The sequence below is a fragment of the Danio aesculapii genome, chromosome 1, assembly GCF_903798145.1.
Source record: "Danio aesculapii chromosome 1, fDanAes4.1, whole genome shotgun sequence".
NCBI classification, from domain to species: domain Eukaryota; kingdom Metazoa; phylum Chordata; class Actinopteri; order Cypriniformes; family Danionidae; genus Danio; species Danio aesculapii.
Window position 1 is genome coordinate 52,606,354 of NC_079435.1, and position 21,888 is coordinate 52,628,241.

Sequence of the window (21,888 nt, forward strand, 5' to 3'; positions counted from 1 at the left end):
TTTACGAATCGTGTTTTAAATTTTCTAATTGTGTTTTGTGTATTTACGAATCGTGTTTTAAATTTTCTAATTGTGTTTTGTGTATTTACGAATCGTGTTTTAAATTTACAAATTGGGTTTTGTGTATTTACGAATTGTTTTTTAAATTTACGAATTGGAATTGTGTATTTACGAATCGTGTTTTAAATTTACAAATTGGGTTTTGTGTATTTACGAATAGTGTTTTAAATTTACGAATTGGAATTGTGTATTTACGAATTGCCTTGGTGTAAATGTTGTTAATGTGAATTGTGTATGAATTTTATTATTATAAATGTATTATTTTTGAGACTGGTCTGGCTCCATGAAAAAGGAAACATATCTTCATTTGTGATCCTCAAGTTTGAAACATAAATGATAACAGAATGTAGATTTCTGAGTGAACTACCCCTTTAAACCAAAGACAAATTGTGCATTTGTTTGTACTTTTACATTCAAATGTGGTTTTGTGCCTTAAAGACGAATATTGAGATGTATTGTAATTGTGTTGTGTGATATGACGACTGTCTGCTTGTGCTATAGAGAATGTGTTTAGTTGAAATATTGAAAAGAGCACACGTTTGTTTGTCTGTGTTGCTTCATGAATGTTTCTCAGTATTCCCACAATGTGGCATCAGCAATGCCCTGAGCGCTGGCTTTCAGCACTCCAGCATGGTCTCCCTTAAGATACTTGCCCTCCTTCGTCTTAATAGCCACTTTGTTAAAATCGCAGAACTCAAAGTGGAAATAGACAGGAGCCGCACCACTGCTGATCACAGCGCCGTCTGACTCCACCATCCAGTACTTCCCCGCGGAGTCTGAAATATCACACAAACACACAATTTAGGAAAGCTCATAGGACTCTATTAAGGCAACAAAAAAGGGGGTGGCAGCACAGTGGCTCAGTCGTTAGCACTGTCGCCTCACAGCAAGAAGGTCGCTGGTTCGAGTCTGAGCTGGGCCAGTTGGCATTTCCTTATATATGGTGAATGCAGTGACATATATCCATTCAGCTTCTTTAAGGAATTGTTTTTACATCTTACCAGCTGTCAGTAATGCATCAGGAGTAACTGTTGGCTCTGTCACTCACCTCTGAGGCTGTATGCATTGTTGTTGTACTCTAACTGGAAGACATCGTAGGAAGATCGGTTGGAATCGAGTGTACCAGTTCCTTGTTTGCGGCAGCCAATAAAGCCATGTTCACCGCGCAGCACGATCAGCGGCCTGTTGATGAGCTTCAACACAAACTCCTCCTGTTCACCTGTAAAACAACACCAGCTACTCTACACACAGTACACTGTTACCTATGATCAATATCTGAAATATATGTATGAAGCCGTTCAGACCTGCAGAGTCCACCGCGGCTGCCAGCTGTCCGTTTTTCTTGGCTGCCAGATATTTGCCATTGCTGGCCTTCAGTGCCACTTTTGAGCCTTTCCACTCCAGGTCGAAGAAACAACTGGGAGATCTGGATATAAACAACAATTAGATTTAGTCTCTAATGTACATTTCTGGTCAACTGAGCAATTATTACTTTAAATAAATGTATCTGCTAAAAGTCAAGTTGGGTTTTTGTTTTATTTTTTAAGGTATAATAGTGCCTATTTTAAATATTTATAATTTCAGAGATACAGCATGTCGGCATCCATCAGCCTGTCATACTGAGCAGAGCAAAGACGGTTGATGTTCCACCACAAGATGGCGACAGAGACCGCATAATAAGCCCTAATGCTGTGTTCACACCAGACGCGGAACGTAAATAGATCCATGAACATTCTGAGTTTACTCGCTTCATTCGTTCATTTTCCTTTCAGCTTAGTCCCTTTATTTATCTAGGGTCGCCACAGCGGAATGAACCGGCAACTGATCCAGCATATGTTTTACGCAGCGGTACCCTTCAAGCTGCAACCCATCACTGGGAAATATCCACTCATTCACACACATGCACTACAGACAATATACCCAATACACATATACCACATGTTTTTGGACTTGTGGGGTAAACCGGAGCACCCGGAGGAAACCGCAAACTGACCCAGCCACAGATATGCCAACTGACCCAGCCGGGGCTCAAACCAGCGACCTTCTTGCTGTGAGGCAATTGTGCTACCCACTGCGCCACCGTGCTGCCCCAAATCCGATTCATTCACACGTCAAATTCACTTCACAATAGACGCGGATTCGCGTCATGGGCAGGGCTTCTGTCCGTCCGGTGACTAGATTCAATGCTATATGGCTAACATGGATTTTATTGAGAGAGTAGCTGTGTGTATGTGCTTTATGAAGACTGAAAAACATCTGCGATTCATTTAGATCCTTTCAGAGGTGCACCCAGCTCTGTGAGTTCATCAACTCCTCCAGAAACTTAACCTGGATGATGGAGCTTTAAGCGGTGCTTAAGACTGAGCCGAGCTTAGTTTGATGAACTGTTGTCCGGTTGTCGGCAGGAGGATTTTCCCCCGGGACACCAACAACAGGCACATCAGAATCACGTCCCTACAAGACAACGCTCATAATTGGTTTACGCGGCGCGAAGTGACTGCTGAAGTTCAGGTTTTTAAACTCAAACGATTCGCACGAAATGCATGATACATGCGTTAAGCACGTCAATCGCACAAAACGTTCAACTCGCGTCACTTCGCTCTTACTGTTTGTTTTTGAATGCGTCTCCTCTGTTTTTGTTACTGCAGACTAGTTCAGTAAAAATAAAAAAAGAAGAAATGCCCGCATGATTTTCCTTATCGCAAACACAGCAGTAATCCGCCAGTGATTGCGTTGCTTTGGCTTTTTTCTGGGTTAACTATTGTGATCTCCCGATTGAACTGAGAAATACTGGGAAATCTCTGTAGACTGATGGCATTTCATGCTGTTCTTCCTCATAATCTTAAAATGTGAGCAAAATCACCTGTTTCATCATCACTTTAGACATTACGCTAGAGAATCATTCAAATAGCTCTAAGGTGACGTTGTTGAAGTAGCAACGGTTTCTGCTGTTCTGACGTCAGCAGCAGATGTGAATGAACGGCGGAAGAAAGTAGTTCCTCTTAAAAAAGGGTTTGTAGACTCCCCGTGTTTGATTTACTTTTTTATAAACATGATTATGCCATCGAACTGTTTTATAAACGCAATATCCTACACAATCTCACAGAAATTCGTAACTTTTTGATTTAGTGGCTAATTCGTACGAACTAATTCGTACAATTTAGTTCGATTTGCTCATCCCCCAATGACGGTTGGGTTTAGGGGTGGGGTTAGGTGCCACGCCTCCTTTTTAAAATCGAACAATTTCGTATGACTGAACTCGTTCGAATTAGCCACTAAACTGACAAAACATAAAATACTTACGTTTTCTCGTGAGATCAGGCTGCAATATCACACTCATAGCAGTGCGATGTAGCTGTACACTGCTACTCGTGTGATATTGCTCATATATCTACAGTTGAGTTCTCGTTTCTGTTTAATGGAAAGAAGATCTTTTTCAACACATTTCTAAACATAATAGTTTTAATAACTCATTTCTAATAACTCATTTCTTTTATCTTTCCCATGATGAAAGTACAAAATATTTTTTACTAGATATTTTTGAAGACACTAAAGTATTCAGCTTAAAGTACAATGTAACGCCTTAACTAGGTTAATTAGGCAAGTTACGGTAATTTGGCAACCCACTGTATCATGATGGCTTGTTCTGTAGACAATTGAAAATAGATATTGCTTAAGGGCTAATAATATTGATCTTAAAATGGTTTTAAAAACTAAAAACAATATTAACGGAAATACTGTGAAAAATTCCTGGCTCTCTTAAATATAATTTGGGAAATAATTGAAAAAAGAAGAATATATATATGTATATTCTTTAAAAATGTAAACATGTTATCATTATAAAATTAAAAAAAGAATGACATTGTCCTCAAAACATAAGTTATTGGCACATCCAGAGAACTGATAATAACTGAATATATCCCACAGCTATATATAGTTTAAAACTTGAGTAAACAGATGACAGACAAACATCTCCACAAGACAATCTGTTCTGTTTGCATTCCCTGTTGCCTGTATTAATTCCTTTTGCCATATGGTTCAATCAGCAAGTGATCTTTGAGACAGAAACATGCTAAGCTGCTTTTCTACCCTGTGTCTGGTCTTCTAGTATAGTGGATTTTTCTCACTTGGTTAAAGCAGAGCACTGGATGGCTCCACTCGAGGTGAGACTCCAGTATCTCCCATTGAAAGACCTGAAGGCACAGCGCTTGCTCTCTCTGTCCATCTCCATCTGAAACACCTCCTGATCAGACTCCTCATCCTGATTTGCTGATAAATCAACTCCTGAAATACAGTGGGATTTCAGAGAGAGCGATGTTAATCAATGATGATAAATAGCAGACAGATGTTCTCATAAAAAGTGGAAATGTGCATCTGTTATATTCAAGGACAGGTTAACCTCATTTGCGTCCTGAACTATTTTTCAGGTTTATCCTGAAATGTGACTTTGTTGTATTAAATAATATTTTGATTTCTATCACTCCTGTTATAACATAAAAATTACACTCTTTAAAATTAAATCTTTATTGGCACTGATGGTTAAAGAACCTTTAAAGAAACACACAGAATTGTTATACTACACAAAAGGTCTTTGATAGTGGAAATAAACTATTCAGAAAATGTTGTTTACACTACGGAAAATGTTATTTTTGAAAGGGGAAAAATACATTTAAAAAATATTGCAAGGATGAAATGTTAAAGAAATGGGAGCAGAATAGAGGAGGGATTGTTGAAATCTCTTTTGTGTTACATACCAGACTCTGATGGTGCTTTTCTACATCGTGCACACATTTATTGTAAAAGCACACTATTCAAAATATTCTTTATAGGTATCAGGGATGATCCATCAAACCTTTCTTCACAATTAGTTATTTTTAGATTAAAGGGTTCTTAAAATATTCCTTAAAAATAATGTCCTTTCAAGAACTTTAGTTTTCTAGTACTGTAAGGTTCTCGAGAACAAACATTATTCTGTGATAATCCGGCTCGGCTAGAAAGAAAAACTTAACAGTTAAGAGTATGTCAGAAGTTATAAACAATTTGGTTTTGTTTATTATTATTATTATTATTATTATTTATTGCGTTTTAAGAGTTTTTCTATTTTACTTTTTTTGCGTTTGATTGGTATTTGCTAAGATGAGACAATTATTTTACACAAGCTGAAAACGTTGAAGTGCACTGAAAAAAGTGTTGCATGCAAAACTGTTGCAAACAATTTATTTGTGTTGAATTTAAACAAATTAAATTTAATAATGTTCAACTTAATTTGTTTGTTTAAATTCAGCCCAAATAAATTGTTTACAACCACTTAACGTAAAAAAATTGAGTAAATCCAAGGAATCATCTTTGAATAATTTTTTTCAGTGTGCTGCTAATTGGAAAGTTTTAGAAGACATAAAGAGCAGCCTGCTGTTTTAGATTATTTACTTAATCCAAAACATTTGCATGAGGTAAAAGATGCTCCATAGGTATTATTAATATTAATGAGTGAGCATGCTGCATTGGCATCTTACCCTGGCGCATGGAGATGTTTCTGTCATTGCTGGCGGTGAGCACCACTTGCCCGTGACTTTGCTCGAGGACAAACAGCTCATCTTTGCCAACACGCGCGCTCCTGCCCGACTTCATGGTCCCGGTGGGGCCCGTAGGCGCGATGTATTTTCCCGTGGCGTCCCGGAAAGCCACCTTCCCCGCGCGAAATTCCAGTGTGAAGCCGGTGTCCCGGTCCGGTTTGGCTGTCAGGGCTCCGCCGCACGAGAGGAAGCGGTTGTCGGCGGTCTGCAGGTGATAGCGGTGGTCCAGATACACGAGCGTGAGAAGAGAGTCCACACCCCACGGCACGTCGCGGTCCACGGCGAGCTCGTTCCTGTCGGCGCACAGGTGCGCGTACCGCTTACGCGCGATGCTATACACGTTGACCTGCGGATGCACGGCCAGGTGCACGTTCCACTTCTCCGCAGGAGAGATGCTTTGCGCAAAGCACGCGATCCGGTCCTCGGTCCCGCCCAGGTAGCGCGCGTGGGGCTCGGACTGCAGGGACCACCGGCCGTCGTCATGGGCGATCACGAGGAACCGACAGTCCGGGCCGGGCTGCTCGCTGTCCGCGGTCACCTTGCCGTCCTTGTCGGAGGCGAGGTATCGACCCAAGTGGCTTTTGATGAACACAGCATTGGAGTCTCCGTGGTCCCCGGACTGCTCCAGCGTCCACACCTGCTTCTTCTTCATGGAGCTCGCGGAGGCGTTGATTTTAAAACCAAACATCTCCGCTGTCAGATATTTGTTATCGGCGTTTATCAGGCCGAACCGAATCACCAGCGTCTCGCCTATTCCTTCTGAAGACATGCTGGAGCTCGGTAGATTTCACGGTTCGGTGAGGATCGAGCAGCGGTTCTGAAGAGTAGTGGGTGTGACAAGGATGAGAGAGAGAGAGAGAGAGAGAGAGAGAGAGAGAGAGAGAGAGAGAGAGAGAGAGAGAGAGAGAGAGAGAGAGAGAGAGAGAGAGAGAGAGAGATTGTGTGGTAGAGAGAGTGTGTATGATGCTGATATGTAGGCTGTATGTAAACTTTTAAATGTCTTGCTTTTTTATTCCACATTCTAAATCTGCACTGATCTGCACAGCTGTTTGCACCCTTTAATTCACTCAATAAAATGCAATGTGTGTAGCCGCTACAAACCCACGTCATCTCGCTGCTGTTGCTATGGGAAGAACAGATCAATTTTAAACTGCCTCCTTTTGTTAACAAAAATAAATAATACAATTAAAAAATCTCTAAAGGACATTCTTATATAAACAATAGCTGGTTTAAAAGAGCATAAATACAAAAACCGAATGCAATGTTTTTGGCTCTTCAAATTTAAAAAAATGAAGACTTAAAAATCTGTTTCAGTATAAACTAAAAACTGCTTTTGGGCCCAGCTTTTCATCAAGTTAATCCTTTTATGCAATTTCGTCTTTTATGCAAGTGTTGTGTTTTGTATTGAAATATTTTAGCCTTTTTGTAATTAGACATTTGCAATTTTAGGTAGCAGTTTACTATTCAAAAAAGAAATATAGGCTATTTAATGTTATATAATCTGCAATTAAAATGATACCCATTACATGTGTCAAATTATAAATATTGGTCCACATGACTGGTGTGAATGTTTGACAAAAATGAATGAAAACAATGTTTTAAGGTGTGCTTTAAAAGAAATATATATATATATATATATATATATATATATATATATATATATATATATATATATATATATATATATATATATATATATATAAGATTTGTACACTATACACCGTAAGTGTCCATTTAATAATTAAACAGTTCTTTTTAAAGAGGGCTCACAAACAAAAACATAATTAATTTACTACAACCTCATGGAGAAATAAAAAATAAATACTTCAAGTATGTATGTAGGTCTGTGTGGCTTTTTCAAAATGACTACAACAATTACTATTGAAATTTAAGCCAGGAAACCAAGACCCAGGAGTATTTGACACTGAGGTCTTCCGCAACAGCTGTCAACCTGTAGCATTTGACTGAGGGATTGTCTGGTCAATGTGTAGGAGAAATATTCCGAGAAAGCCAGAAGGGGGCGCTCCTCACCCCGTTATATGCCTCATGTAAACGCAAGGTTGTCATGCTAATCCACATTTCTGACTCCCTGTGGCTAAAAAAAACCTTGGGATCTTCATCTCTAAAAAGACTCCAACAAGTTTCCATCCTTCATAAATAAATTGTTTATGATAACTGAATTATTTATGGACATAATGTAAAACTTCTCATTGTGCGACTCAGGAAAACAAGTTGAGTGATCATCATGCAAAGCATTTTAGGAACTACAAATCCCAGAGTTCACTTTCAGCTTGCAATCTAGACAGAACATTACAGTTTTAAACTAACAAAGATGTCAATAAAAGTCACTCAACTTCAAAAAAAACTAAAGGGATCGGGTTTCCAATAAATCAATGCAATTCAACAGCATAAATAAATGAAAAACATCCATCCATGACATCCTTATGAAACTTTTAAGATTTCCTGTGTGTATAGGGGCTTACTTTACTCTTTATACTCTTATTATCTCACTACTATATCGCAGAATAATGATTACGACGCTGGCAAAGCTAGATTTCAGAGGCAGACTGCTCTCTGTGGATTTATACCCTATAAAAACTCTATAAAAATACTGAATGTGGATGTTTCCTCTGCTGAATGAAGGAAGCAGGAACCGGCTCGGGTTATTTTCAGGGCAAACAGCAGCTTTCCTCTTCTTGTAAAGGACAGGATATTGATCGAGTCCTTCATGCTCGGCTTAGTGTTTGATGGAAATTAAATCTCTTCCCTCATATTCTCTCCTTCGCTCTTCTGCATGAATATCAGTAGGTAATCAAGAGGTATTATTGATTGCGTTTCAGGGATAATTCATTATTAATGTGTTTCAGTGTTTGAGAGGGAATGCACTGCACTGTATGGGGCGGCTCAGTGGTTAGCACTGCCGCCTCATAGCAAGAAAGTAGCTGGTTCAAGTGTTTCTGTGTGGAGTTTGCATGTTCTCCCCATGTTCGTGTGGGTTTCCTTCTACAGTCCAAAGATGAAGTAAATTGCCCGTAGTGTGTGAATGCAAGAGTGTATAGGTGTTTCCCAGTACTGAGATGCAGCCGGAAGAGCATCCGCTGCGTAAAAAGTATGCTGGGATAGTTGGTGGTCCATTCCGCTGTGGCACCCCATAATAATCAAGGAACTAAGCCGAAGGAGAATGAATGAATGCACTGTATGGAACTGTATTATCTCGGTGACAAAAATTAAATGTTACCCTACATTTACACTGATGATTAACACGACTCACTGCCTAAAGCAGACCCCAAAATAGCTATGTTTGCATTCACATACATAGGAGGAACTAATTAAACAAGCTTCATTTGCTCTTTTAATGAGCTGAACTCTTGTGTGGCCCAGAGATACACACTCACGACCTGCTTCCAGGCTTCCAGAATGATCTGTCAGTTCAGCTTTGACAGTTGTGCCTGTAATCTCTATCTGCTAATGAAGTGGCATAAGTGATGCACAATGTTATCTGTCAAACCCAACTAATGAGACCATTAAGTGAATTAGCATCCTTAAATATAATGCTGCAAGCTATAGGTTTAGGTTTATCCTACACAGTTAATAAAAAATAAGTAGCAGAATACATCCGTTTTAACATAGTTTGATGTATAATGTGCCGTATTTTTTTACTTGAGGTCTAGAATTATTGGATATGTCGCATTCCACTTTGTTCAAAGACATCAAGTAAATAAAGTCAAAAAGATGGATCTCTGTTCTGTCGGCTGGAGGTTTGTGCCCAAGACAGCTATTCCAAGAAGTCAAAGAATCCTTATCTTGAAACTAATTTCGCATCAAAAGTATGATTGTTACAGACTCAACAGCTCTCTCTGCTGATGATATTGTGGTAAAATTCTAATTATTTCTGGAATTTGTTCCTGTAGAAAATGTAGTTGATGACTAAAATTTCAACAACTTTTAATGAATTTATAATATTATTCAGCCACAATTTATTTAGCAGTTTTTTATATTACTCAATATTTTTTTATGTTTTATAATGCAATCTTTACATTTTAAATAATTAGTTTTCTAAAAACGAATTTACAACACAAAATAGTGTGTGTGTGTGTGTATATATATATATATATATATATATATATATATATATATATATATATATATATATATATATATATATATATATATACATACTATAACTTTTATTTATTTATTTATTTATTTATTTATTTATTTATTTATTTGTGTTAATAAATGTGACTGCTGGACTGCTCCATGATTGGTGTGCTGGATATTTTATTTTATAATATTATTATTACATAACATTACATTATTATTATATTTTAGTGTATATTAAATAATATTTAATTATGTAAAAAATTCTTTCACTATACACAATATGATAGAAAACAATGTTAAATACAGTTTATAGGTATAATTGATTTATTTTTAATTTATAATATAAGTTTTTTTATTTACTTCTAGATATTTATTGGTGGCCCACAGATTTGCTTATTAGTTAAATCTGCCCCTGGCAAGTACTAAGATGAACGCATGCATTAACCTGAATTAAAAACATTTCAGGCATCATTACTATAGTCTTCAGTGTCATGTGATCCTTCAGATATGATTCTGATGTGCTGATTTCTTTTGTTTTGAAAAGGCTGTGCTGCTTAATATTTTTGTGTAAACTGTAAAAAAAAACACACAAATCCTTTAAAAATAGAACGTCTTTTATTTAATTATTTAAAAATGTGATTATTAATTGTGAATAATATATTCATGACGCACCATGAACAAATTAAATTCATCCTTCCTACATAAACGTATCGATTTCTTTAAAAAAAGACTTGAATGATAGTGTATAATTCTTAAAATATTTACATGATTTTTAAACCACATAATATAATTCACAGGCAGCACGGTGGCACAGTGGGTAGCACAATCACCTCACAGCAAGAAGGTTGCTGGTTTGCGCCTCGGCTGGGTCAGTTGGCATTTCTGTGTGGAGTTTGCATGTTCACGTGGGTTTCCTCCGGGTGCTCCGGTTTCCCCCACAAGTCCAAAAAAACATGTGGTATAGGTGAATTGGGTAAGCTAAACTGTCCGTAGTGTATGTGTGCGAATGAGTGTGTATGGATGTTTCACAGTGATTGGGTTGCAGCTGGAAGAGCATCGGCTGCATAAAACATTTGCTGATAAGTTGGCGGTTCATTCCGTTGTGGCGACCCCAGATTAATAAAGGGACTAAGCTGAAAAGAAAATGAATGAATGAATGAATATAATACACGATGCATCCAGAAAGTAAAGTTTCCCATCTATATATTGTTCCAATCAAATAACTGAATTTTCACTAAGAGAAACAGCTAACATGCAGAATCTCCTTTACCTAATTTCACTGTGTGCGTAAAGAGAAACTGAATCTTTAAATGCCTGAGTTTGAGCATGTTCTGACACATTTACATTCCTGGAATGACAGCTACTAAATACTGCCTTCCTCTCCTTTTTAGCAGACATACTTTTGTAACCCTATACATTGTATTCATTTTTAGGGTGCAATAGTTCTTTCTTGACTTCTTCTTGATTTTATTTACATTGTCCATTACCTTCTTTAAAAAAAAAGTTATTTTTTGACATCACTGATTTCATGAAGAACCTTTAAAATCCATAGATAATTCCATTGAACAGAAGGTTCTTCAACAGTGGAAAAAAAGATCTTTATGTGATATAAAATGCTCTTAACAAAAAAATCCTTTAGAAGAGTTTGCTGAAAGGTTCTTTAGAGAAACAAACATGGTTCTTCTATGGCATTTTGGCAAAAAAAAAAACACCAATTTAGAACCTTTAGGGTGCAACAGCCTAATTATACTAAATAATGCTGGCTTCTTCCACATATCTCAACTAAATGCAAAGCACTGAGCTCTGACATGCCCCTAAAGTAAGCAACTGACACATTGCCAGCCAATAAAAATACCTGCATTGTTTGTACTTGTGGAAGACATATTAAAATAATTGCATGAAAGTAAACTAATGATGTTTTTTAGGCATTGATGATTCCATCAAGAACATTTGACACCCACAGAACATTTCCATTGCACGAGATGTTCTTCAGGGGGAAATGAATGCTGAAAAAAGATTATTTTCAGAAGAAAGTTATTATTTTTCTTCTATGAACCACTTGAAACATGTATTCGATGTGTAAATGTTGTGTATTACATCAGTCACTCTTAGTTCCCATCTGTCAATCTCATTTTGGTTATATTTCCATATTAGGACTCTACCTGTTTCAGTGCTTAGAGCAAGCAGCCTCCACCAGTCCATCCCATCAGAACACTGTGAGTTTGTTACCTGTCGGTGTTTCCATATAGGGTGCTCCAGGTCTGATGGGTGGAGACAGTCAGTAGGCCACTTCTCTGTGCAATCTTATTGTGTTCTTCCATTCTCCTGAGCTGTATACAGTAAACAACATAGCAATTGTTCAGCAAATTAGAAAACGACAACATTTAATAAAAGCAATGACAAGAGAGAAGCAAAGACTCTCAATCACTCTGGCTAATTTCCGCTGTAAGTCACATGACTTCGCCTTGGTTGCAAAGTACTACACCATGTGACTCATCCACAGATTGCCTTATAAGGAGATTGGCTGAATATCTCTTAAAGGGGCCCTGAACAAAGTGTCTCAGCAAACAAGACACAACACAAAGGTTATCTCATTTCCTTCATATTTTTCAGTGACCTATGGCTTTGGAAGAAAATCAGTTTTAGTTACTGTGTGTACATCTATGCAAGCTCCCATCACAATAAAACACACCCATATGTCAAAACAGCTGCTCAGACTAATAAACGAACAAGCAATCATGCTTTACAAGTTTACCACAGAGTTTATATGCTAGACTTATTTCCACAGGTCTCCTAAAATTAGCTTTGCTTACTATATATTTGCTTTTTGGATAGAAGCTTCTGCGACTTCCTCTCAGATTTGTCACATTGTGCTGTGGCTGCTGTAACACTTAAAGTCGCCTCTCTCTCTTCCTCTTCCTCTTTCTGTTTGAAACATCCTTATAAGGGCTTCAGTAATCTGCTGATGACAGAAATGATAGGAAATCAAAAAGTTATCATAAACACATATGCAACACTTACTAGGAATCATAAAGAGACAGTTCACCCAAATATGACACTTTCTCGCTCTTTACTCTTCCTCAAGTGGTTAAAAACCTTAAAGGGTTTCTTCCTTCTGTTTAAAACACAAAAGAAGATATTTTGAGGAAAGCTAAAAACCTGTCACCATTCACTTGCATAGTAGGAAAAACAAACATGGAAGTCTATGATTTTCAGATTTCTTCAACAGCAGAAAGAAACTCCCCTCCACTCTAAACACCAAGCTGAAACTCACACACCCAGGAAAGAATGGGCCCGGTATCAGGAATGTAGAGCACTTTGTGAAATAATTATGAGGTAATAAACTGTACCTATGACTCATTCACCTCAGTGATGAAGTTTATCTTTTCTATATGGCTCAGTGAGCTATAGGTATGACATTAAGTTTACACAGTTGTTGAGTCACCTGTGGGAACGGTCTATAGGTAGTCAAAATTCAATATTTATATCACTGCACGCCTAGGATGTGGGGGTGGGCAGACGTATTGGGTGTCATCCTGTTAGAAGCATCATTCCATCCATCTTCTGATGACAAGCTGCTTTCGTCACTAGATAAATCACACACCAGAAAGTTTATCAAGTGGTCACATAGCCCTGCTGACATTTCAATGACCATAGCTCCTGAAGATTTTAACATTAAATGCACAATTTAGTCCTCTTTTTGGTTTCATGCTGATAAGATAAGACAAGAATTGCAAAGCACCCTGGATAAGGCGTGCTGCCACGCGTCTCAGATTGCCTATGCTAAAGGCAGGACATTTAAAACTGAGATTAACATCTATTTATGACCCCCTGGCCTCCTAATAAACCTGAATAGGTTAAAGGATTTACATATTTCAATGTAAAGTCATATCAAATCAATTTGGGATCTCATTTAGCCTAAATAGGAACTCTTTCTAGTATTTTGGTTTCTACCATGATATGATGATTTGTTGCTAATAGCCTAACTACACATTTAAACTAGTCTGTGCTTCAAAATGTCTGCATTTAACATTTAAGAATGGACAGATTAAGGAGTGGACAGATGTATTGGGTGTCACTGCTGTTAGAAACATCATTCCAGCCATCTTCTGTAACAAGCTGCTTTCGTCACTATATAAATCACACACCAGACTGCATATCAAGTCCTGACATAGCCTGCTCCTAGTGACGTTTCAATAGCCATATAGCTTGTGAAGATTTTAACATTAAATGCATAACTTAAGTCTTTTTTTTTTTTTTGGTTTCATGCTGATAAGATAATACAAGAATTGCAAAGCGCCCTGGATAGTGCGTGCTGCCATGCGCCTCAGATTCCCCAAACTGAAGGCAGGACATTTAAAACTGGGATTAACATCTATTTATGACCCATTGGTCCCTCCAAAAACATAAATAGGCTGAAATATTAACATAGTTTCAATGTAAAGTAATATTAAATCAATTTGGGATCTCATTTAACCTAAATATGAACCCTTTCTAGTATTTTAATTTCTTTCTTGAAGCCATTAGCCTAGCCTATCAGTGTCACATTATACTTTATTAAATGTAAGCCGAATAGTCTGTGCTTCAAAACATTTAAGAAGCCTCCGTGACATACAGTGTTATTTAATAGGTTATATTATCAATATTTTTAAAAGTACAGGGTATGTGGCCTGATATTTTTGCACTCTTCAGATTCCAGTAATGCAGCAGCGTAAAACGTCATCGGTTATGACGTAATCACGCAAAAGCCGGCTTGACAGGAAGTGCTGTTTTCTATGGAGCACCGTGCCCTTGTTTTGTATCCCCTGCGTTGCAGATAAACAGATAAAATGAAATATGCTTAATTCGGTTGCATTTAACAAGCCGAGCGGCGATGTAACAGACGCAGATTCGAGCAACAACCAAACAATAGTCAATATTTCATTAATTTCCGAAAGACTCCTGGTCCACTGCAGCTTTAAATCCATGGTATTATAAATAGCAAAGCATTATGCTCAAAAGCAACCTACGATTGAGTTAAACAGTGCAATGTTCACAAATAAAAACTTTTTCAATATGCTTTTACATTGTTTCAGTCACGAGAAGTACCTGTACTTTAAATGGGAGCCACGCCCACGTTGTTCATCAAACTAACCAAATAAAATGACACACTTAAAATGTCTTTTTATGAACTAATCGTAAATGAATCATTTTCAACTAGCTGTTAAAATTAACTGAAACGTAAACCAGATTAGTGTATAATGTTAATCAAATAATGATTTCTTCTCTGTTCTACCAATAATGGCTCTTATATAACGTTAGTGTACACACTGTTGTCATTTATAGTGCTAAAACACACTGTAAAATACAATAACGTTACAAGTTTAAACACTGTGTTAAAATAAAAACAATATGTCGTAATGCTGTTTAAACGTCCTGTCATTCCTGCAGCCCAAGTACAGCTTATATAAATGTAACTTTATGCATCGCTTGAGTTTCAATTAGATTATAAACTATTTGACGTTATTCGCTAACGTTTAATGTAAGGTTATTTAAAAGTAAGCCAGACAAGAAGTCTAGCATCCTACACTAATTTAACTGTGTTCCAATCCAAATGATTTACATATCCTTAATTCAAGTGATGAATCTGGCAATGCTGTGTTAAATCAACTTATCGTGTATTTCCTTATCAAATTATTTCGCCTTTTCGCCGATCCCTGACATACATTATTTCAACCCAGAACTTGAATTTCAAGCAACTAGCTTGAAACTCGCCAAGTGGACGACGGCTGGCCAATCAGATCGCTCGCTGCCGAAAGTTTACCTTATATGGAAGGAGCCGGCCGCAGTGCCGGCTATAAAGCTGTGACCCACCTCACACTCAGCATTGTGAGTTTTCAGTGCACGCTGAGAAGATCTTCACTCCCCTTGTTCACAATAACCTACTAATACACAGGTGAGAGTGCATTTATATTAATATTTACTGGTATTTGGAGTAATTTAGTAGTAATGGAGATTTGTTTATAAAAGCTATAATTCATTTTGCTTGCTGGTGTGATTTGAATTAAAGCCTCGGTCCGGTCTTCTTAAATGTGTAATTTGCTATTGATTTTTATAACGGTTTACAAGTTATGCTGTTTCGTGCTTTTTCTACGTTAAGTGGTTTATTAATGGTTTCAACCGGTAGCAGTTCCAGATTTCATAGCTAACGTTAGAATTCAACCGTAAAGCTTTCTACATCAAGCGATTTGTTAAATTCATATTTACTAGTAAATTGACTTTAATTTGAAAGTAAGGTTTAATTTAAATGTGAATTTGGTGACCTAACGTTAGTATCCTCAAAGGCGGTTTTCGCAGTTTGAATGGTGGGTGTGGCTACTATAACGCATTAACCGGCATCACAGCCGTTTTAATTCGTTTAAACGATCAAATGTATAAAAGCTTTAAAAGTTTCTGGTTCGTCTAATGTTAGTGGGATTTCACAAACTTGTCACACGACGTTGAAATGATTGCTGCATTTGTAGTACATTAACGTTACCATTTCTGCTGAAATAGTTGCGTTTCATTTCCTTTTCAAAAGCCAAGACTCGAGCGTTTTAGTGAGCTCCGGGATTTCACCGGTGGTGTTGTAAAGCGCTTAGCTCGGCCTTTGAGACCGGGAGGGAGTGGTCGCGTCCGTTGGTCTGATTCCACGCGCTGAATCGGCGGCATTGAGCTGCTCTAACTTATTGCCATATAAGGCAATAGTGAGGCTGCCTGGCCACTTCCTTTGTCTCAAATCTCTTGGTTTCAACCCTGCGCCTTTGCGCCGCCTACTGGCCAGACGTCACAAATCCCTCAGTCATCACCGCCTACAAGAGACACTACCCATTCATATTTTAACAGTTCCGTTTTTTTTTTTCTCCTACAGCCATGGATGAGGAAATCGCTGCCCTGGTCGTTGACAACGGCTCCGGTATGTGCAAAGCCGGTTTTGCTGGAGATGATGCCCCTCGTGCCGTTTTCCCCTCCATTGTTGGCCGACCCAGACATCAGGTACGTTTTAATAAATCATTTTCACATGTTAATTATATTTAACTGTATTAAACTCGTATTTGTTGTGCATTTTTTTTTTTTTTTTTTACATCTTTTAAAACTGATTTATTTTTTTTTAGATAATGGTAAAGTTTAACTATTAATGCACAACTTTTAATTGTTCTGAGAATCAAATTGCATAATCAATTTTAACTTGGATTTTAGTTTTTTGAATTCACTTGAAATTCAGATGTACTAAAAGTTAATTTAAACATTCATTACAATCAATTCAAGTGAATCTGTTAAGCTTGCCTTATCATTTAACTTCAAGTTAATTCCTCTTTGCCGTTCCTCATTTCTCCTGTGAGCTGGTGCTTTAATCCCTTTTTTTTTTTTTTTTCTTCCTCTAGGGAGTGATGGTTGGCATGGGACAGAAGGACTCCTATGTGGGAGATGAGGCCCAGAGCAAGAGAGGTATCCTGACCCTCAAATACCCCATTGAGCACGGTATTGTGACCAACTGGGATGACATGGAGAAGATTTGGCATCACACCTTCTACAATGAGCTCCGTGTTGCCCCTGAGGAGCACCCTGTGCTGCTCACAGAGGCTCCCCTGAATCCTAAAGCCAACAGGGAGAAGATGACACAGGTGTGTTCCTGTGTTGTGTTTTTTTTTTTTTTTTTTTTTTTTTTTTTTAAATTTTGTCATATTGCCTTATTTGGCTTCCTCCTTCCCCCCCCCCCCCCCTCCCTTTTGTTCACTTCCTTTCTGTCCATTTCCTCTTAGGCTCTGTCACTTGCCATGATCTCTTGATGGGAGGTTTAAAAGGTTCATCCCTATTTCCTTCATTCCTTTTCCCCCTCTTGCATGGTAGCTTCTAACTTAACTCTCCACAGTCTTGAGTGTTTTGGCATGGTGTGTCGGAGACTTTCTTGCCCTGTTTTGCACTCATATCCATGCAGATTTGAAGCTTAAGTTTGATTTTAACCGGTTATTCTTTCTACAGATCATGTTCGAGACCTTCAACACCCCTGCCATGTATGTGGCCATTCAGGCTGTGCTCTCCCTGTACGCTTCGGGTCGTACTACTGGTATTGTGATGGACTCTGGTGATGGTGTGACCCACACCGTGCCCATCTATGAGGGTTACGCTCTTCCCCATGCCATCCTGCGTCTGGATCTGGCTGGTCGTGACCTGACAGATTACCTGATGAAGATCCTGACAGAGCGTGGCTACAGCTTCACCACCACGGCCGAAAGAGAAATTGTCCGTGACATCAAGGAGAAGCTGTGCTACGTGGCCCTGGACTTCGAGCAGGAGATGGGAACTGCTGCCTCATCTTCCTCCCTGGAGAAGAGCTATGAGCTGCCTGACGGTCAGGTCATCACCATTGGCAATGAGCGTTTCCGTTGCCCCGAGGCCCTCTTCCAGCCTTCCTTCCTGGGTGAGTTCCTTGCCATGCATTTTAAACTAGCCCTCAGATGAGCTCTCTGTACAGTGACTAACTTTTTTTTCATTGGTGCAGGTATGGAATCTTGCGGTATCCACGAGACCACCTTTAACTCCATCATGAAGTGCGACGTGGACATCCGTAAGGATTTGTATGCCAACACAGTGCTGTCTGGAGGTACCACCATGTACCCTGGCATTGCTGACCGTATGCAGAAGGAGATCACCTCTCTTGCTCCTTCCACCATGAAGATCAAGGTGATGCACCTATCCATATTCACTTTCATACCTGTGTACTTGCAGTGATTTCAGATGAGCTAATGTCCCCATTCTTTTGTAGATCATTGCTCCCCCTGAGCGTAAATACTCTGTCTGGATCGGTGGCTCCATCTTGGCCTCCCTGTCCACCTTCCAGCAGATGTGGATCAGCAAGCAGGAGTACGATGAGTCTGGCCCATCCATCGTCCACAGGAAGTGCTTCTAAACAGAACTGTTGCCACCTTAAAATGGCCATGCAATGAGATTCAAACGAACGACCAACCTTAACCTCTCGAACAAGATGACATCAGCATGGCTTCTGCTCTGTATGGCGCATTGACTCAGGATGCGGAAACTGGAAAGGGAGGTAGTTGTCTAACAGGGGGATGAGCTTTCCCCGAGAGGACTTCAATGTACATTTCTTTTAGTCATTCCAGAAGCGTTTACCACTTTGCCCTCCTCACAATGGGCGTCCATGACCTTTTTGTTATAGTGTTTATGTAAATTATGTACTCGATACATTGTTTTTCTTTTTGTACTTCAGCCTTAAACTTGGCCCAGTTTGTTATTGTTGCAATGAGGGGAAAGCTTTACCTTTTAAAAAGTGAAGATCTTGCAGGACTTCCCTAGGGTATGTGAAGAGGGGATGTCCCTTGAAAATGTAAGCCAGGGTGTCTCTGTACACTGACAAGTCAACCCAAATAAAACGTGCACATGTAAAACCACACCATGTCTACTGTCCTCAGTTGTCCAAACTCTTTCTGATTTAAAGTGACAAGTGAAGCTGTAATTGTCATAACTGTACTCTAGTCTGTTTCTGTGGATGCAAATTCAGTGGCATCTTTAAATCCTGTCATGATGTTTGTAATGGAAGCCAGTGTTTACAAGTCACAGTGCCAAGCAGCATGATCTCTTCTACATTACTATCACCAATGAATTTACACTTTTTTTAAAAAAATTTATTTATTAAAGCTTTACAGTACAAACATTTAGTATAGACTCTTACAAAGTACTCTATTTTAGGTTTATAAACTTGAGTAACACGTTCAAAAGCAGACTTTAAAATTGCCATCGCACTATCAAAGGTCAATATTCCTTTAAGTGCACTTAATTTTAATTGAATAGCTTAACTATGACTACCAGTACTTAGAGTTAAATGTATTTATCAAATTCTGCATGGCTCCCAATAACTCATCAAAATGCTCAGTCTGCAAGGAAACCTCAAATACAAAGGATATGCATGTGTTGAGTTCTGTTGGTGATTAATGCAGGATTTTGCAAATCAATCCATACAGCTTTTATTCTTAAGCAGCAAGGCAAATGACAACATCACCTCAGTCTGGCACAAAGTCTTTGCATCATATTCGCTCCCCCCCCCAAAAAAAAATTAAGCACAAGGCATAAAAATGAAAGCGTTTTATAAGAAGGTAATTATTTGAGGCCTTTTGTCTGTAGTTCTAATGAAGCTCCGTTTATTGGTTTCCCTTTCCACATTTTATTTTGCTTATATTTCACATGTATGCACTGGACAAAACCATACTGACCAGAAATGATAGATTGCAGAGGTCAAAAGTTATATACACAATCTAATGTTGGAAGCAAACTTAATAGATCCTAAATTATTAATACTTTTGTTTACATTTTAATGTTTTGTTTCCTTAAATGATTACCCTTTTTTTGGTCTTAAAGACCTCTTAAACTCTTTAAACTGCCCCACCAAGACAAAAACGTTCTCTTAATGACGCTAGTTAACACACTCAGTGCATTTTTTTTTCGACATCCCATAATTTCTAAAATATCAACCTCTACCAAATGTAAGACTATTTATTTAATAAAAATAAAACATGTTTGAACACGAAATCTTTATTTTTTGAAGTATGCCATAAAATATTTCAGATTCTCATTTAACATGCTTGGTTTTTTTTTAAAGCAAGTAAAGCTTTCGGTTTACTTTGGCATTGAAATATGTCTGAAAATGCACCTTTTTATTGTCACATTTGGTGGACAAAGATTAAGCTCAATATGCATTATCAATGTATTTTTTTCTTCTTTAACTCCCACTCTGTTTGCTTTTTTACTTTTAACCTTCTCATGCTATGGTCAAATCTGACCGATTTACAACTTAAAGCACTCCAAAATGTTTTCACATCAGATTGCCTCAAGGCCTTATGATATCCGCCACACTATGCATTTGAACATTTAAAAGTGATGATCACCTCCTTTATAGAATTTTTAGTGGCGAAGTTTGTTCCTTGCCACGTTTTCCACTGGCTTGTTTGGTTGGGGCTTGTGGAGCTGCGCATCGATGGATTTGCTCTTCAGTGTTTGGACTTCCAGCAGTGAAATTAAACCACACTGAACTGAACTAAACTGAAATTCAACTCTGAATTCTGGACTGACACAGATCTTCTGTTAGAACTTCTACTTTACGATGCAAACTACAAGTAAAAATATATAAATTGAATTAAGGATGATTAATAATGCTAAAAGAAACTTCCTTTATTCGTAATTAAGCAGCTATTTGGGATGAGCCATTTTCCCCAAACAGTATCATGAAGCTCCACACTGGATGTCCAGTTAGTATTCTCCTGCCTCTGGCACCTAGACTGCAGATCTGCACAAGAAGTTTGGCCTGAGGAGAAATGACCATGCCCAACTGAGTCTGGTTTCTCTTGAGGTTTTTTCCTTCCCTTTCTTCTATTTGTGAAGTTTGCTCCTCGCCACTGTTGCTACTGGCTTGCTTGGTTTGGGACTTGTGGAGCTGCGCATCGTTGAATTTGCTCTTCAGTGTTTGGACTTTCAGTAGTGAAAATTAAACGACACTGAACTTCTACTCTGAAAACTGAACTGACAGTTTCAATTACTATAATCTTCTATGTTAAGCTGCATTGACACAATCTACAATGTAAAAGCGGTGCAGAAATAAACATTGAATTAAATTGAATTGACTTGTGGTGTTCCCGGTCAAAAGTGACCGCCATAGGAAATGAATGGGACTATAATCATCTATCAGACAGAAACCATCCCTTACTGTACACCACTCCAACTCACTCACTCACTATTCGCATTTTCAGTGCAGTTATTTTATGTTTAATTCTGTAAAATCATGCTGAACACTCCTTTGAGACCTTGTTCACAGCTAAAGAATGTTGAATAAAAATTGGGTTTTGAGAAACGTCTTCTGTGCTAATTTAAGAGCAGTTAAAACGGACCGGTCGATTTTGATCGGCAACATTAGAGTAAGGGGCGGAAGGTGAACACGACAAGAGGGTTAATTATAACATATTCTATATATACATGACTACTGTCAATATAAATAGAATACGACAAATAGTAGCCGAATAATTTAGGAGTGTATTTTTTAAAGTTTTAAAGCCAGACCACACCCCGGGACCTTTTTACAAGTTGCATACCGGAAATAAGCACGCCTCCTAAAGCGTCCCGGTGG

At 38.3% G+C, this 21,888-nt stretch overlaps 2 protein-coding genes and 1 long non-coding RNA gene across 5 annotated transcripts; 1 reads left to right on the forward strand and 2 right to left on the reverse strand.

The window, feature by feature from the left end:
• Positions 1-205: 205 nt before the first annotated feature.
• Positions 206-6,517, reverse strand: fscn1b (fascin actin-bundling protein 1b). Its single transcript, XM_056462677.1, has 5 exons — positions 5,574-6,517; positions 4,188-4,344; positions 1,365-1,486; positions 1,109-1,279; positions 206-836 (listed from the first exon to the last, which is right to left on the reverse strand). Exons 1-5 carry the CDS (start codon positions 6,400-6,402, stop codon positions 631-633), a joined length of 1,485 nt encoding a protein of 494 aa, XP_056318652.1. The 5' UTR covers positions 6,403-6,517; the 3' UTR covers positions 206-630.
• Positions 6,518-10,333: 3,816 nt separating this feature from the next.
• LOC130220552 (uncharacterized) lies at positions 10,334-12,854 on the reverse strand. Of its 3 annotated transcripts, XR_008836207.1 has the most exons (4): positions 12,784-12,854; positions 12,551-12,696; positions 11,967-12,067; positions 10,334-10,870 (listed from the first exon to the last, which is right to left on the reverse strand). It is a non-coding gene; the product is annotated as an uncharacterized LOC130220552 (long non-coding RNA). The 3 variants fall into 3 exon arrangements; XR_008836205.1 differs by having other exon boundaries at positions 10,334-12,067; XR_008836206.1 differs by having other exon boundaries at positions 10,334-12,067; positions 12,551-12,699.
• Positions 12,855-15,563: 2,709 nt separating this feature from the next.
• Positions 15,564-19,167, forward strand: actb1 (actin, beta 1). Its single transcript, XM_056462686.1, has 6 exons — positions 15,564-15,672; positions 16,627-16,751; positions 17,141-17,380; positions 17,739-18,177; positions 18,259-18,440; positions 18,523-19,167. Exons 2-6 carry the CDS (start codon positions 16,629-16,631, stop codon positions 18,664-18,666), a joined length of 1,128 nt encoding a protein of 375 aa, XP_056318661.1. The 5' UTR covers positions 15,564-15,672; positions 16,627-16,628; the 3' UTR covers positions 18,667-19,167.
• The last annotated feature ends 2,721 nt before the right edge of the window (positions 19,168-21,888 follow it).

Coding starts and splice junctions, on each gene's coding strand:
- fscn1b (XM_056462677.1), bottom strand. CDS start 6,402: ATGTCTTCAGAAGGAATAGGCGAGACGCTGGTGATTCGGTTCGGCCTG. Junction 1,280..1,364: donor AGCCGCGGTGGACTCTGCAG/GTCTGAACGGCT, acceptor GTTGTTTTACAG/GTGAACAGGAGGAGTTTGTG. Junction 837..1,108: donor CAATGCATACAGCCTCAGAG/GTGAGTGACAGA, acceptor GTGATATTTCAG/ACTCCGCGGGGAAGTACTGG.
- actb1 (XM_056462686.1), top strand. CDS start 16,629: ATGGATGAGGAAATCGCTGCCCTGGTCGTTGACAACGGCTCCGGTATG. Junction 18,178..18,258: donor CTTCCAGCCTTCCTTCCTGG/GTGAGTTCCTTG, acceptor TCATTGGTGCAG/GTATGGAATCTTGCGGTATC. Junction 18,441..18,522: donor CTTCCACCATGAAGATCAAG/GTGATGCACCTA, acceptor ATTCTTTTGTAG/ATCATTGCTCCCCCTGAGCG.